Source organism: Amblyomma americanum, chromosome 3 (assembly GCF_052857255.1).
Source record: "Amblyomma americanum isolate KBUSLIRL-KWMA chromosome 3, ASM5285725v1, whole genome shotgun sequence".
In the NCBI taxonomy this organism is placed as follows: Eukaryota; Metazoa; Arthropoda; class Arachnida; order Ixodida; family Ixodidae; genus Amblyomma; species Amblyomma americanum.
Window position 1 is genome coordinate 106,355,088 of NC_135499.1, and position 17,543 is coordinate 106,372,630.

The 17,543-nt window shown below is 49.5% G+C and overlaps 1 protein-coding gene across 12 annotated transcripts in view; it reads left to right on the plus strand.

The window, feature by feature from the left end:
* The window catches only part of fray (oxidative stress responsive kinase frayed), a 156,516-nt gene that overhangs the window by 115,054 nt on the left and 23,919 nt on the right, over nucleotides 1–17,543 (plus strand). Inside the window, exon 1 of one of the 12 annotated variants that reach the window (XM_077657675.1) lies at nucleotides 11,415–12,222. The exons of 10 other annotated variants lie outside the window; for them this stretch is intronic. In XM_077657675.1, the coding sequence (XP_077513801.1) occupies nucleotides 12,176–12,222 (47 nt within the window). In that variant the 5' untranslated portion in view covers nucleotides 11,415–12,175. Of the gene's footprint in view, nucleotides 1–11,414; nucleotides 12,223–17,543 lie in introns of those variants that run through there. One more of the 12 variants, XM_077657682.1, reaches the window with a different exon arrangement.

The following is a 17,543-nucleotide window of genomic DNA, read 5'->3' on the forward strand; positions in this document are numbered from 1 at the left end:
GGTGTTGCCTTTACTTAAAGCCTATGCCTTCCGCATAGGGATGACCGACACCCCAACCTGTGACCACTGCGGCCATGAAGAATCAATGGGCCATATATTGTGCTCCTGCCCGCAGTACAGTCCACAGAGGACATGCCTTAGCCACGAACTTGACCAACTGGACGACCAACCGCTATCCGAAAAAAGAATTCTACAACATCGAAAGGACCTACCGTCGCAGAAGAAGGCCGTGCAAGCGCTTTTGCGCTTCTTACAATCTACCGGCCTGTGTGAAAGACTTTAACTGGAACGCCTTGTGTGTGTGTGTGTCTCCATGTGTGCATGTTCTTTTTTTTTTGCGTTTACCTCTCTGTCATATTTCTAACCCCTATCCCCCATCCCCAGTGTAGGGTAGCAAACCGGAGACTCACATCTGGTTAACCTCCCTGCGTTTCCTTTTCATTCTCTCTCTCTCTCTTCATTAAACCTTCAGTTGCGAGTCAGCGCTTGGGATGTCTTTTTCTCTTGTGTGTTGCGTCTAGTTTGCGCTGTTTTTCAACATGAATATTCAGTGCAGATTTCCCGAGCCGCTGGCTTCGAACTGTCAATCAATCGAGCGCTTCACGTCGCAGGCGTTAACTCCGGAGACGACCGCAAATTCTCTCATACTGCAGAGATGGAGGCCAGAGGACAGGACACCACGGGCTTGTGTTGTCTTGTGTTCTGCTCTTCGTCGTAGGGAGCGCCGTAGTCTCAGCATGAATTATGCCATCGTACTGCCATCAGTATGCCATCATAACGAAGTTTTCCGGTAGGTTCTCTGGCTTCTTCTTCTCCGTGCGAACTAAATAATCGGAAACACACAAAAAAAAAAACTCAAGGCGCTCAAAATAATGTCCAGTAAGTGTTGGATCGCCGCAAGGTTTACCAAGCCTGGCGCGACGCCACACTTTAGTCACGAAACCGTGTTCAGGTGTACTCGATTAAGCCGCCAATTCTCCACGCCACCTCTCCTGACAACTTCGAAAGAGAGAGCTTGAGGTGCTGGCGTGGAGGAGGGAGAGACAGGCAGGCAAATCGGGACGACGCGCGATCAGGAAATCCCATCGAGCGCGCACGTTTCTCCATTCTACGCCCTCTCTTCTCGAAAAATTGGGCACGTGCTGCCGAGCTGCCCTTCGGTCACCCCCTAGGATTCGCCGTCGTCATCAGCGGAAGGCTGGCGAGAGAGAGAAGAGACGAGTGAATACACAAAGGCCTTCGAATTCTTTTCTCCTTCTGGGAAGCGAACGCCCGAAGCCAGTATCGGTGGGAAAGGATCGGATGAAAACGTCGTGCATCGCATCCCACGCTGGCAAGGTGCCCGAACGGATCTCGCCGCGCCTTACGGATCGCCTCGCGCCGTTCCCCTCATCTTCACTCTCCGCTTTATTTGCCTGAATTGTCTCTTACTCTCTCTCCTCTCCTTTCCTCCGAAAGACACGGAGAATGCGCGTGCCTAATGCGATGACGAACGAGCGTTGCCGCGTTCTTGAGAGAGCTCGTCTTTTTTTTTTTGTGTCCCCAAACTGAGCGTCGACTCTGCTGCTAGCTCCACCGCACGGGAAGGCGCGGCCAATCCACTCTGGGTGCGCCCACCCGCTGCTGAGGCACTCGCAGCACTGACTCTAGCTCAGCTGAGTGCGTGTGACAGAGAGAGAGAGATGGAAAGGCGCAAGGGCGACGCCGTTAACCATTGGAAGGACCTGCAGTGTATTATGTGAAGAAATAAACAAGCAAAGAAAAGGTTTCTTGTTGAGTTCCCTGCATTGAAGGAAAAGGAACAAAGGATGATGTAAAGGGGAGAAAAAAACAGGGCAGCGAGTTAAAAATGAAGGAAGTCAAGTCAGGACGAGCGTACTGCAAAAACACTACGCCCTCAGGAAACGGAACAGTGAATGGGAAAGCTGACTTCGCTGCGGCTTCCATTTGAGGATTTAAAAAAATATTGGTTCTGAGGTAATGAGAGGTGAAGTGTCTCACTTCTCGGTGGACACCTAAACCGCGCCGTGAGGGAAAGAAGGAAGGTTGGAGAGAAGGAGGAAAGAGAGAAGGACGTGGCGCATTGAAGACATCCGCAATAATAAGCTTAATAAGCGTTTATGCCGCGATAAACAAGTTCGGCTAATAAAACATTTTTTTTAACCGAGACGGATACGGCAATTATACACGAGAGAAGCATGAAATTAACGCTCCTCGCAACTCATTCCGGTCACGCCTGGACTGATGATACAGAAACAGGCTGGGCGGCATCCGCTACCGTGCCGCCGCCGTTCCAGAACGATTTATTTGCAGCTGACTTGAAAAAAACAAAAAACTTTTAACCATTTGAAGAACGTTGTAAAATAAATATACGTTCCACGTCGTCATGCCCCATTATCTAGAAAATCACTAAATGCATTTGCAGGTTAGAACTACTCCCCAGGCCCATACACCAAGGCCTGCATTATTATCGTTGACATTCAGAAGGCTCTTTCGAAGGGCGTCCATTTGAATGTCCACAAGAACTTTCGCAGAGACACCATGAACTGTAAGGCAGGCCTTTGCCTTCCGTGCCCTTCAATGAAAGCCACGCTGTGGGTTGATTTCCCGCGTACAACGCTAGTCACGTGACGAGGCTCTGACTTCCTCCATAACGGCGCAAACAATATGTGTAGCTCATTCGCCGTTGTATGTACAGAGACAAGGACGCAGAGCTAGCAGCCGCGGGTAGCGCAGCGAGTGCGTACATATACACAGTGTGTCGCTGACTAAATCCGGCCCTCCTCCCCCGTTCCCCTTACGCCACGTAGCCATAGACGAACGGGGCTCGCATTGTCCCCGCAGAGCCCGCTATTCGATCAAACCCGACCTGTCGGGAATGACCTATTGTGTCCTTCGCGGAGGGTGGCTCCGACGCGGCTTTTTCTTCCGCGCATGGGCGCCACGCGAAACGCTGTCCGAGGTCGCGGTCGCGCAGACGACGGCGGTCGCGCCTTGTAGTCCCCTCCGTACGCCCGGGGCTCGGGCCACGTGCGGAGTCGTCTTCGGTCCGCACACGCACGCACGTGCACCCGTGTTCCCCGATCGAGCGGGCGAGCATTATGTTCAGGTACCGTCCGGAACTTTGCATTGTCCCTTCCACAGAAACAAAGCGGGCGAGGGTTATGTTCAAGTACCGTCCGGAGCTTTGTATTATCACCTTTGCAGAAACAAAGCGGACGAGTGTTATATTCAAGTTTACCGTCCGGAGCTTGCATTGTCACATCTGCAGAAACAAAGCGGGAGAGCATTATGTTCAGGTACCGTCCAGAACTTTGCATTGTCTCCACTACAGAAAAAAAAGCAGGCGAGTGTTATATTGAAGTATACCGTCCGTAGTTTGCATTGTCACATCTGCAGAAACAAAGCGGGCGAGTGTTATGTTCAGGCACCGTCCGGAACTTTACATTGTCCCCTTTACAGAAAAAAAGCGGGCGAGTGTCATGTTCAAGTACCGTCCGGAACTTTGCATTGTCACCACTGCAGAAACAAAGCGGGCAAGTGCTATGTTCAAATATACCGTCCGGAATTTTGTATTGTCGCCTCTACAGAAACGAAGCGGGCGAGTGTTATATTCAGGTACCGTCCAGAACATTGCATTGTCACCTCTACAGAAACAAAGCGGGCGAGTGTTATATTCAGGTACCGTCCATAACATTGCATTGTCACCTCTACAGAAACAACCCTCATGACAAACCGGATTTTGTTTGTATATTATAAGGATGTATAGGTAAGCTGTGTATTCTTAGAGAACAAACTTGCATTAATGCTGTTCCAGCGGAAATCGAGCGGAGGTAATGGGCGTGAGCGGGACATGTATTCGGAGAAGGGAGAACCGATGTTCCTTTTAGCGGAACAGAGTGAATTCCAATAGTTCGGGAAGGAAATCTTCTTGGATATAGAGTGGCTGCGGCTAGCTGACAAAGGACATGGCTACAGGGCTGACACAGAACAGGTCAGGACAGGTGTTTTCCTGCAGTGGAGGTAGCCAGTTTTGGGATTAGGCGGCGGTCAGGGCGATACTGTTGACTTTGCGTTGCTCTTCTGTTTCGTGGTTGAGGAACAAGGTCTCTTAGGATTCTACATTTCTAGGAAGGGCAGGTCCAGACCATGGGGCTAGATCTGCGATGCTATTGCAGTGCGTAATTCTAGGATTAAAGACTTCCGGATGCCATTTACTGCACAGATGAGGGTTTGGAAACACCTTGGTTTGCAATTTCCTCCACATGATTTCCTCTTTTCTGCTGAGCTCTTTATCCGCTGCTGGATAGACTTTACGACCGAGCTTATAATGAGAAATTATTTCGTCTAATGTTCTTACCTCGTCACCCGAAGGGAGGAGTTCCTCGCGTAGAGGCGGCGCGTAATAAGCTCTAGAAATGCATCTTGCAGATGAAACCGCCCCCTCCAGGACTTGTCGATTAGTCCGCCCCTGAGCCTCTCTCCCCTCTCCACGTGCATTGTTAGTCGCACCGAGCGTGAAACACACATGCTATCGGCAGCAAAAGTTCACGGGATGCGTGCTCTCGGAAATGAAAAAAAAAAAAATATGGTGCCGGCGAGTATTGTTACGGCGTCCAGATGGATTATGAGCGCCCTACACCTTCAGACATTTCTAGCGATTGGCTTACGTGACTGCTCGGAAACAAGCGTTTTTCCATTCACCCACATCCCATGAACTTTTGATACCGATAGTACAGTCCTCCACACGCTTCACATGTCTACAGTGCTCGAGCGCTGCGCTCATTTTTGCATTTATGACTGTTGCTACTTCCTGGCGGGTTTATACAGCTTTCGAAGACATAAGGAGTTAAACACGATCCGTGGGAATTCGAGCTCTAGACCATTCGTTCGTGACGCAAGTGTACTCCCCCAGGTGCCGTTCGAGCGCTCTAAACAGGTGTGAGAGCGACTGTACATGCACGGAAGGCAGGCACAACAACCACGGCGACCACTTTCACCGGTGCTTCAGTCGGCTTCCGGATGCGTGCACCTGGAGCACGTTGATCGGTTCCGGAAATGGGCACGACAGAGTACGTGGGATCGTATTCCGGCATTGGCTGCATAACGACGCACACATGCATGGTCGGCACACGCATGATATGCAGCGATGCGGTTTTCCTGACGCGACTATGTCAACACGGCGCTATAAATGCGGTTGTCAAGCCGGATGTGCGAAGAAAACTTGCTCTAAATTACGCCACGGTTGCGGCACCATTGCATCAATGCAGAGGTACACGCATGACTGCAGTTATTGCAGAGCGCAATCGTTGCAGTGACGTCTGAAGTTTCATACAATGGCGCATCAGTACACGCACCGGTACACGTCCACAGGAGCGTGAAAGTGCGTGTGAGAGTATCGAAGTCGGCTGGATAGGGTCAAAGCATTTTTCCGTCAATGTTTTCTTTCGCTCGCTTTTGCTTGACTGCAGAGCGACGTAGAGATGCCTATTTACTCATAATGATTGGTTTTAAGGTGTTTAAAGTCCCAAACCGGCTCAGGCTATGAGGGACGCCGTAGTGCAGAGCTCCAAAAATTTCGACCACCTGGGGTTCTTTAAAGTGCACTGACATCGCACAGTACACGGGCTTCTAGCATTTCGCCTTCATCGAAATGCGACCTGCGTGGCTAGGATCGAACCCGCGTCTTTCGGGTTATAGCAGCCGAGCACGATAACCACTGCAGCCACCGCGGCGGCTTTACCCATAATGAAGCTTAATGCAGATGTTGCGGCTGTCCTGATTCTTCTCTGTACGCTGCACAAGTTCTCTCGCCTCTCCCCATCTTTCCCGCTTGCCTTTGAGCGCCCTCCCTCCTCCTTTCGTCTTCTCCTTGATTTCTCCGCTTTGTTCCGAATGTACGCCAACAAACCAGGCCAGTGTCGTTGTCCAGCGTGCTGACACTTGCAGCTCACGTCGCACGCACGCAACGAAGTCATCAGCGGAGCCTGCGAGGATCCGCCTCGACTCTTCGGCTCCCGTAGCTCGGTACTCGTTGCTGCATTCCACGCTGCACGCTTCGAAGACGAGCCGTGCGCTGCTCTGTTCCCTTCGCAAACCAGTCCTGTGCACGCAGCAGTAATACATAGACTCCTCCACGGCGCAACGCGGTTGCGCCTCGCGTGACCGGCTCTTTTTCTTGAAGTATTGCCCGCGCACTGTGACGCGCGACCGCCCTTCACCTTAACCGACTTCGTGCGTGCTGCGTACGCCTGGACAGACGCGTTTTGTTTTACATTTTTCAGGGCGGGAGGCCGGTTGACTCCTTTCTTCCTCCTCTTGTAGAACGCTTGTCTCTCTCTCTTTTTTTTTTACAATATTTCGCATTCCGGCTGGCGCCAGGCCGCACTACTCGGTCAGAAAACCAGTCGAGCGCTCTCCGACGACATTCCGTGCCGCCGCGGAGTTGCCCGTTGTCGTCTATACTCTGGGATCGTCGATTTCGCAGATGCGATATTCTTCGCAGGCTGATTAGGCGCACTTCAAAAGAGAGCTAGCGCATGGGTCCAAAACTTGGAGCACGCGAATTATGGCGTTATCTTTAGGCAGGCGGATAAACGACATTCCCATGTCAGGTTTGGTTTGGTTTATGGGGGTTTAACGTCCCAAAGCGACTCAGGCTATGAGAGACGCCGTAGTGAAGGGCTCCGGGAATTTCGACCACCTGGGGTTCTTTAACGTGCACTGACATCGCACAGTACACGGGCCTCTAGAATTTCGCCGGCATCGAAATTAGACCGCCGCGGCCGGGATCGAACCCGCGTCTTTCGGGCCAGCAGCCGAGCGCCGTAACCACTCAGCCTCCACGGCGGCCTCCCCTGTCAGGACCTTGTGACGTTGGTCAGGTCGGCGTCAGATCTCGACGCCAGAGCGGCGCTTGTGGCTTGACTGTTGCAATGTTCCTGTCACTGCGGGAGCATATATAGGAACACAAGACTGCTCATCTCCAAGAGGAGCTAGTGCATATGTTATATGTGTCGAGAAGTTACGTTAAAACTAAAAGCTAAAGGCTTTAAGGCAAAGCTTCGCATCCGATCCGGCTGTAGAAAACTGAGATCGGCTCCATGACACTGAACAGCATCATCCCCCCCCTCCACTCTTTTTTTTTTTTTTGAGCATGCACGTTGTTGGTTCATGCGAACGGTTGACAGATCTCGTCCGCTTGAGTACACTCATTCTTGAGGCGGTGACTTGAAGTGATGTGCAGTACTATCGAAGTCGATGGAACGGAGGATCCAACAAGAACAATGACAGTATACCGACGAACACGCAATGGGCAGAAGTCAAAAGCCGGTGATTCAGCAAACGTTACACAATGCCACCTCATCTTTGCATATGCACTTACTACTCATCACTGCTTTTGGAAAGGGATCTGCAGCCCCAGGGTATGCGCATGCGCGTAGCTGAAGGCGAATGCTCAAGCCGCTGATGAGGTTCTCTTCAAATTACAGAAGCTAGACACTAAGCAGGTAGTAGTTAAGAAAGAATGGCCTTGTTAACGGCAGGCAACTGTCATTCGTCTTTGCTAATTGGGTAATTCGGTTAGTCACGCATCCGTGCGCACCTTCTGTGATGCTTATCGTGCCTCGCGCAGCTCTAATTTTTTGTCATCGACTACGGCTGACGCTCGCTTACTGCGTTTCTTGCAGATTCGGCTCTATTTGCGCGTCGGAACGAAAAAAAAAAAGCGCTTTATAGTTTCTTTTTATTTCCTGTCGTTTTCTGCAAAATGTATCGTGAGCAAATTGTTACGTGTCATTAATTGTTGGCTGTGGAAACCTTCGAACGGGAAGTGTCCAAAGCTGTCTCTGAAACACAAACATGACCTCAATCGATCTACCGCTTTCGGCACTTGCCATATAATCCAGCCGCCCGGCAAGGAATTTTTTGCAGCGAGTTTCTTAAGTGCGCTGCAGTCCTTAAAACATAAGCTCCATTGCGGCTTTTCTCGAATTCACCGGCCAAGTCTCGCTGGAGGGTGAACAGGGAGAGTGATGCGGAACACAGTAAACGAACATACACCATAAGTGAGGCACGTGACACCCTCTTCCCGAAGATTGTTCTCCTGAAGAGTGTATCGGAAGAGTGACACACTCCCATTGCGGGTGCACACTTCTCGGTGCACTCCAGTCACGGTGCACTCTTCGGGTACACTACTCCCGAAGAGCGTTCCGGAAGAGTGGCTCAGAACGGCATGAATGCTTATCGTTACACGAGGCACATGGTACGCATTCCCGAGACGTGTACCGTGTTACTCGTGCACGATGTCCACAACTGTTCGTGGCCCTTCCGTGCCACGCGGCCGATGACGGCGGTGGCTGCAAGGGGGCGTCCGGTCTCGGAGTAGACGCACGCAAGGAGCGAGCCGCTCCCCCGATGACTCAGACCGAGCGGAAACCCATCGCGGACAACGCTCGCTGCGCCAGCGGCTGCGGCCCGATACGGCGAGACGCAGGTCTGGGACACGCTCTGCTGCCCGGCATTCTTCCACCGAGCCCTCGCGTTTGTCGCGTACGCGAGATACACGAACACACAACGCTGGCTGTGGCGCGTGGAGAAGAATGCTACACGCCGTTGCTTCCGCGTTACAAAGACGCACTTGTACTCCGCGTGTAAGGCCGATTGCGCGCGCCAAGGTCGGGGCACGCGCGGCTGACGGCGTGGTCGTTGTGCGCGGCGTGTGTGATGGCCCTTGAAGCCGAGAGGGAAAAAAAAAGGTGAGAAAGGCTCGCAGACTGAAGTATGGAAGTAATGCTTTCTCGGTGTAGGTTGCAGAGGAAATGTCACGTTCCATCAATCTTTAGTCTATCACTCTATGAATGTACTGCGATAAGAAGCACGGAAGACATCGGTAGTCTCGCACATTTCCCACGGTGATGTTGGGGCGGCCCAAAAATAATATGTACGTGAAGAAAGGGTAATAATACAAAAATTTCGAAGATTTTTTTGCGTCTTTTTAAGATACCTGATTCTTGTAATTGAAGTAAAAGGTCAACTTGATTTATATTGTCCTCTCAGCGCGTTGAACCCCTTGCAAGACAATATAAAAAAAACAGCGGAGATCAATTTCTTTCGCGTTATACTTTCTAATTAATTTTGCGAAAACTCCCGCGCGTCTGAAGTAATATAGAGATAAAAAAGTGGGCTGCATTGAACGAGAGATTTATCGCTTTCTCAGGGTATAGATTTCTCTCATGTTTGGAAACAAAAGCGGTGTGACGTCACCAGGGTACTCCTGTAGGACAAAAATTATGATGGGGCAGGAAAAAAGATTGAAAAATAAAATGCCCCAGCCCGTGTCACTGCCTTCTGTAGGAGAGGCAAGAAGCGCCTGCGTATGACATCCGTCCTGTACACTAGCAGTGTGTAGGTTGCAGATTTTCTTTTCTGTGGCACGGCCGGGCTAGAAAGGGGAAAAGGGAGAGTTTAAATCGGCCAGATTTGCCGATGTAGTGTGACAGGCAGCGTTAACGCTATCTATCGCTGAAAAAAAAATGGCAATAGATCACACTTTCAATTTAATTGCATAAAGTATGGTTGCGATGCGCGGGTGCGCGAAACGACTATCTTTAGAAAAAAGTAAAGGTGTCGTGACACGGGAACGGATAAAGTTGTAATATATATCGGGAAAACAGGGACCTAATGCGTGACTTGCTCGGCGTCCCCTTTTTCGGCACGAAGCTCAATGGTTAAGTAAATACTCTGCTCTCGGATCTGGTTTCGTTTGGTTCGGTTATGGGAGTTTAACGTCCCAAAGCGACTCAGGCTATGAGGGACGCCGTAGTGGAGGGCTCCGCAAATTTTGACCACCTGGGGTTCTTAAACGTGTACTGACATCGCACAGCACACGGGCCTCTAGAATTTCGCCTCCGTCGAAATTCGACCGCCGCGGCCGTCTGCTCTCGGATCTATATGAAAATTTCTCCAGCGGTTGCACATCGAAAATATCGCGTGTAAGCCTCTGACAGACCGTTGTAATGTGGACGTAGAAATTGCAAGAAGTCATAAGAAAGAGGTCTCTGGTACACCCAATTGCCTCTGATGATGGTGATGATAATGGATTTTTTTATGGCACAATGCGCATCTATGGCCAAAGAGCGCAATGGCACAATGTATTTTTGACTTCTCAAGGTGGGATCAAAGACATATTTCCCAAGAATTTCACCCTAAACAAGCCGAGCACCAGACCAGGGGAAGGCTTGTACCCATTGTATCACTGGTGGGTGCCCGGCAGCACTGGGGATCAAACCTAGAACCTCCCGCATGGGAGGCGGATGCTCAACCACTTGGCCACCGCTCCGGTGAATTGCCTCTGATAAGCTCTGATAAGTTGGCGCTGATAAGCCAATAAAGCAAGAATGAAGCCTGGTAGTAGCTGCGTATACTCTTGAACTTTGCGAACCAGAAGAAGTGCAGTAGACACGCATGCATGTATACAGCCTACGCAATTTCAAAGTCCTCATGCTCGTTCCGGCTACAAGTGACCAACAATTTTTCCTTGACGGGATGGTCGCTTAGTCCGCAATATACATGACGGTGCAGGATAGAAGATACCTCTGGCTAGCTAAGCTCATGCATTCGTAGCAGTCTTATTTGGAAAATAAACCTTGTTACAACCGTTTAATTCGAGTAGGTTGACCCTGAAATGATCACCTTCAAATCGCGTTAGACTCTATACTCACTTGAGCTGGACAGCGCAAAACTTAAGGGTCAAACCGCCAGCAGAATCAAGGGGGAGGGGGGGGGGGGAAGCGGAGATACGAAAGAGGCGTTCAGATGCAAGAGGTTCCAGCCATGCAGCAGGACAAAAGAACACACGCTACACAAACCAGTACTTCATGTATGTGTTTGACTGTTTACGCGTGTATACGAACTTTAATCTCTTTACCGATCGGTACGTTTGCCTTAAGCCTCCCGGGTTCCGGCTTCGCGTACACTCGGCATGAGGGATAACTCAGCTGTTCTTCACAGCGTCGAAGTATAACAAACATGCATGTAAGAAATTATCTATGTAAAAAAAAAGGAAGCATGAAAGACCGGAAGTCACGCCAAATTTCCTCAGCATATAACCATCGCTTCTGGTCAGATTTGTCACTCAAAGCGCGAGGAAATGAGACGGCGGAAAGCAACTCACCCGTCAGCGAATTCTCCTTTTCATGTTCGCCAGAAGTCGCCGTGGCGCGCTGAAAGGCTGGGGAGCAACGCGAGGACTTCACCAACTCGGTCACCCCCTCCGCCCATTCATAACAAAAACGCGCAGCTCTCGAGGGAAGGTAATGGGGCCCGAAGAACAAAAGCATCAACTCGCGCAGAGGAAGAAGGCTTAGCGAGGAAGGATTGATGGATGACCGCGTGTTTTCTCCGCTGCCTGCCTTTCGGAGGAGCGATGCTCTTACGCGCTTCCAACACCGACCGCCTCCGTCACCGCCACGGCCCCAAACAAAAGAACAAACACCTAGAGCCCCTACACTCCTACGGGAAAAAGAAAAACACAAACGACAATAACAACAACCGCGGCAGCGGTGAAGAAAAATAGAAAACTAAAAGAATGTTCGGCCCGGAGTGTTGGAACGGGCGGAGAAGAGAACGGGAGAGCGCGGTTGTCGAATCCGGTGGCTGGGTCGTGTGACTGGAAGACAAAAGCCTTATTCCCGAAAGACGTCGGGGACTCGGGGGCCGTTAACGAGAGCCTGCGAATTATTCCTTACGTCAAAGCAGAGCTGCCGGAGACAATGAGGCCCTGTGACGCCGTCGCCCGCTCTTCGGCCGCCGCGGAGAAGACACACGTCCCGTGCCAAACGGAGCCCCCAAGGCGCCCACCGCCGCGTGCGGCCCGGAGGCATACGACACGTCGCTGAGCCTTCTCCCTCTCACGTCCCTCTCGTACCGACCCCCGCGGGTCCTCAGAGGGACGTGCCCATACCTTCAGTGACGACTGAGCCAGGGTACTCTGCGCACTGGCGGGCCCTGTTGCGTAGTGAATCTCTCGAGTGCACCTCCTGGTCCAGATGTGACGTACACGACACTGTTTCTTTTTTGTCGTTTGAGCTCTTTATGCGTGCTCGTGGTCGTGCTCTGCAAGAGGTGTGCCGTCCCTGTTCCCTTCAAAGACGAGAGTGGATTGGACGACATCGGAATGAAGTCGTTCCTCAAGACAAGAATCTCGGAGGAGTCCCTGGACGAGTCAGTACTTAGACTGTATACGGCGTATAACGCTAGTCCGAAGAACCGAATTCCCTCTAGCTGAGCACTCGCGCTATCGGCCACCAAGAGATGAGCAAGCAGTGTGCGCATTAAGCCTATAAAAACACGCTCGTACTTACTGGCAACCATGCAGTGCGCAACGTTCTGAATGTCAGTAAATGTCGCATTCACCTCTCGCACTGTCGTTTCAAAAGATCAGTTCAACGACTAGAAGGATGCAGACGGAGTTTCTGTAAAGGTATGCGTTAGCACACGTGCCTGTGCGCATGCTCGGTCATTGGCTGAAGACTGAGTTCTAAACCGTTCGGCTTCGGTGTCGTTTTCTCTTCCCGCCTCTCAGCTGGATAGGAACGGTGTCGAGGTGACCAGATTTATCTCTCACCAATTCGTCGCTACTGTCTTCCCCCTGTTTATAAAAGCGGCAGAGTACTTCCTGTCCCAATAACATATATGCCAGACATAGGTACTCTGAACAACAGCGAGTGCGCACGTCCTGTGAGAATACCGTCACTTATGACGTCAGTAAAGACAACGCGGTCACTCGTTACGCGCGGCCGTGAACGCCATTGACAGCTCAGGGCATCCGCTAGGAGGCACTGTCATAACGAAGAACTGCCGAGCTCATCACTTGAGGATTACTTTCTGCTATCGAAAATGGGGATTGGTCGCCGCTTTCCATTCGGTTCGAATTTTCTTTTTGCCCTGGGAAACAAAACTACAGGGGTATTGCCAGAATAGGGGCGCTGCCCATAGAGTGCAACATTTAGTGCTCGTTCAGTGTTTCAACATTTAGTGTCGGATGCTCTGCAGTTTTGTTTCTGTTATTGGCTATTCAATGTTCCGCTCGTTATGCCCCGCCACGCCTTTTTTTTTCCTGTCCTGTTTTTATACGTTTATGAGCAAGCTTAATAACTATTGTTGCCAGCAGCGATCAGTAATATGCATTAACTAGATAAAGCTGTACACTCTAACAACTACTAAATAGGAAGTCGTGCTTCCTCATGCTTCTGTAGATTAATGCGGTGATGCACGTGCAAACTATGAGTTAGGCTTAAGCTTCAGAAAAAATGCAATCCGCTAGTTGTGCATAGAAAAAAGGCGTCGCATTTTTGTTGAAGAACGCCGGATGTAAGGCACGAAGTCTTCGTGCATCATATTGGCCCATAGTCTGCAGTGATTAATTACTGGTCTCGAGTTATCTTGAACGAATGTGGGGTAATTTGATTAGAAATCAGACTGAAATGAAGCGCCTTGAACTGAATTTCCTAGCAAGTGCTAGCGCTGTGTTTTTCTAAGCTAAAGGGAGTCCAGTGAATACGACTTTTTTCCACAGTAGCATATGCAATGAACGTTTAACGCCTCACGAAGTCTGCCGTTTCTACGACACGGTCATTTTTGTGCACTGTGAGCGTAGTGTTTGAAAACGCAGAGCGGTACATAAAGTAGACGAAAGGAGGCGCCACTACGGCTTGTTGCGAAAGTTGTACTTAGTGACACCTGAGCGCCTGTGTACTATATTTTTCCTTATGGTCCGCGATTCGCACTGTGTTTACTGTCTGCAGAGTTGCCGTTTTCTACGAATAGCCGTGCACTATACTTCTAGAGCACAATCTCATGCGCCTTCAGCGTTTGAACTGCTCCTCTCACAGCGGCGAAAAACAAACTGAAACGCATGTAGGAGAATATGAGTTGAACCTGCATGGGCAGTATGGGAAACCCAATGTCTAGAGAATTTACGTCATAGTTTTCTTAAGGTACGAAACAGCGCAACTAACACGAAGGACCAGAAAACGAAGAAACACGGATACGCGCTTCTTTTTCTGGTCCTTCGTGTTAGTTGCGCTGTTTCGTACCTTAAGATGCAATACCAACTCGCCCACTTTGCTGTGTTGCAGATAGTTTTCTTGAAGTCCGCGGAGGGCACGGATTTCATCTGACGCTCTACAGAGTTTCGGTTTCAGCTTCTTCGCAACCCCTAACTGCTCAAAGGCCGCTAAATGCTCCTAAATGAATAATCACAATCAACTGCGAAGAAAAAGTACACAAAAGTATACACTTTGCGGTATAGGACAGCCTCAACAAAATTGCGTTAATTTCAGTTCACAAAATTTCTTCGGAAGCGTTTTGCTCTTCCTCAAGCTCATGTATTGCTTAGCAAAGGTACTATATATCACATGCATATAATGAACTAAGGCTCTTTGCGACTGTGGATGTACATAAATAATTAGGCAGTAAACTTTCCGAAGTTTTGCTAAATTTCACTGCAGCATCAGCATGAGCCTGCTGCGAATGCAAGCAGAAGAAACCATCTCAGAGTAAAACTACTCAAGCCGATTATAGACCTTCATCACCGCGTTGTCGCCTGCACACGCGTATCATAAGGCCAGTGAGATATCAGTGTATTGATTCGAAAGCAAAAGAACGACTGTGTTGCTTGGGGCTACATCCGCGTGCATGTTAAAAGGTTGCGGTGACGCGATATCATTCGCAATATCTGAGATACCATTCGCGAGCAAGAACCATGCCATTAACGGGCACGGGGGAAAGGCTGGCTGTTCGGATATATTAGAAGATTGCAGACCGTGGGTGAAACGGAGCAAGTTTAGTTTGTGACGCATGTGAACAAGCGCTTGAACCGTGATGTCAGCTAAGCAGCAATTCATGAGCAGTCAGTCGAAAAATACGACAGAGCGGGTCCCAAAATACAACAGAAATTTTTTTCTGCCTGTCATTAAGAGAAATTTTTCTCTAGTATTGTGAAGTTGTCTGTTGTTGCGACAGAACTGGCTCTGTCGTTACGACAGGAGACTGCTCAGTGCTACGCAAAATCCTGGTGTACTACAAGCATTTTTGTTGTCAGGTCCCAAGCTACTACAAGAACATCTGTTGTGACATGAAATTTTCTGTTGTGTTTTACGGTACTATATGTGGCATGTAGATAGGTTAGTAGAAGTGCCTTCTCGTTTATGACACTCAACTAATGAATGACTTTCTTGACTTCGATGATCACCTTATGCCGAAACATCCCTCCACAACGTAAATGTAAAGCGTTATTACTTGAGCTTTTGTGAAGTCAAATATTCGTTCGCGGGTGTTGTCTTTTTTGTCCTTCGACGTCGTTTCGACAAGCCTGTAAGCATACGCCTCTACGTCCTCGGTTAGTACATTCGTCGAGACCGGGAAAAAGTCAGTACCGCTTCTGAAGCATCGACCCTGGGAGTTGCGAAATGCGTACAGCGTGCATTGCTGCATGGTACACCGACGGCAGCCGCTCGGTATTGTGCGAGAACGCGTCGCCCCTCGTGGCATAAGGTTATCAGTTCACCGCATAGCGACTCAGTGGCTACCTTGGGCATGATTGGTTTGAACGCTGCTGTATGCGCGTAGATGTTTTAGATCTTCGTAATTGCGTAATGCAGACGCATGAGTAGATATGTATACAGCTAGAGCTTGCACTATCGAAAGTGAAACAGCCCGGAGCTTTTATTCGAGACGCAGGCAACCGCGCAACGTTGCGAAATCTGCCGGCAGACGCAGCGAGCAGTCCGATGCGACCGATATAAAACCGTCTGGCCTTGCGTCTGAAGCAGACGGACTTTGACGGGTTTCTTTTTTTGTTTTGGCGGCCGGCAGCTGCGTGCAGTGTTATACAACGGACACAGACGGCGAGATGCATCCGCGCCGTCCAGTCCGTCTGCTTGCAGAATCGGCGCGAGGAATGCACAGATAGCTTTAATGTGTTCTTATGCCTTAAATATCGCAGGTCACGCAGCGATAATCAGCAGAGGCCGGCAAGCGTGTTAGAGAAGACAGCTTTCGTGTAGATAGATACGCGGGCAGGCAAAAGTAGAGAGTCTGATATGCATGCACATGAACGTGTGACATTTGGTCGAGAACTGTGCGTAAAAAGTTAACCGGCAAATGGGTTCGAACCCGACCGCGGCGGCTGCGTTTTTATGGAGCCAAACGCTAAGGCGCCCGTGTGCTGTGCGATGTCAGTGCACGTTAAAGATCCCCAGGTGGTCGAAATTATTCCGGAGCCCTCCACTACGGCACCTCTAATTCTTCCTTTCTTCTTTCACTCCCTCCTTTATCCCTTCCCTTACGGCGCGGTTGAGGTGTCCAACGATATATGAGACACATACTGCGGCATTTCCTTTCCCCCCAAACCAATTATTATTATTATTATTATTATTATTATTATTATTATTATTATTATTATTATTATTATTATTATTATTATTATTATGTACCCATAATTTCAAGTGACGTTTACTGACGTAGCCGCTGATGTCGGCAGTAGGGAACGCACAAATATTAGGAGACAATTTATTTGCTTTTTTCTAAACTTCTTGTTGACAAGGCTTCGAAAACAAGTCACGTTTCATTAGCACGTCTTCGTGTTGGTTGGTCACGGCTGGTTTTTCCTCTTGCCGCGTTACGAGTGCTTATGCCGGCAGAATTCTTCCTGTTAAAATTGTTTCCCGCGCTCGCGTTTCTTTATTTAAGACTCTTGGGATTTCCTACTTCTTCTGTCTCTACCCTTACTTAATTCGTTTGGTTTATGAGGGTTTAACGTCCCAAAGCGACTCAGGCTATGCCGGACGCCATGGTGGAAGGCTGCGGAAAATTCGACCACCTGGGGTTTTATCTATCTATCTATCTATCCCTTCACCTCATTTCATTTCTCCATTCTGCCTGCTATCCTTTATTTCCGCTGCCCCAGCTCAGGTGCTTCCGTAGTGATGGCAGACGCCGGGGCTAGCAAAAATCTTTCCTTCCTTTGTGTTATTATTTTTATTAAGCCACTGCTACTACTTTTTAACGAGCACTGACATCGCACAGTACACGGGCCTCTAGAATTTCGCCTCCATCGAAATGCGACCGCCGCAGTCGGGATCGAACCCACGTCTTTCGGGTCAGCAGCCGAGCGCCATAACCACTGAGCCACCGCGGCGGTTCCATTTAATTCACTATACACTGCAGTAATAGAGTCGCCATGGAGAGTCTTGAGCCCAGCCTTGCGCAAGGCTCTCGGCTTCAAATGAAACTTTTTCATTTTATCCGGAGGTTTTTCTCGCTTGATGAGGACTTAAAACAGCCCATATATTCAAGAAGACGTTAGCATATATACCGTCCAATATGTACTCGTCCGCGTATCACGTACGCTTGCATACGGAAGTCTTCATCTCTCAAAAACGTTTGTACACCCTGCGCTATCTTTTTTTTTTCGTTAGCTTCTTTTCTTGATGCTATATGCATGCAGGAATATAGGTGCTGTAAATCAAGATAAGTCCTTG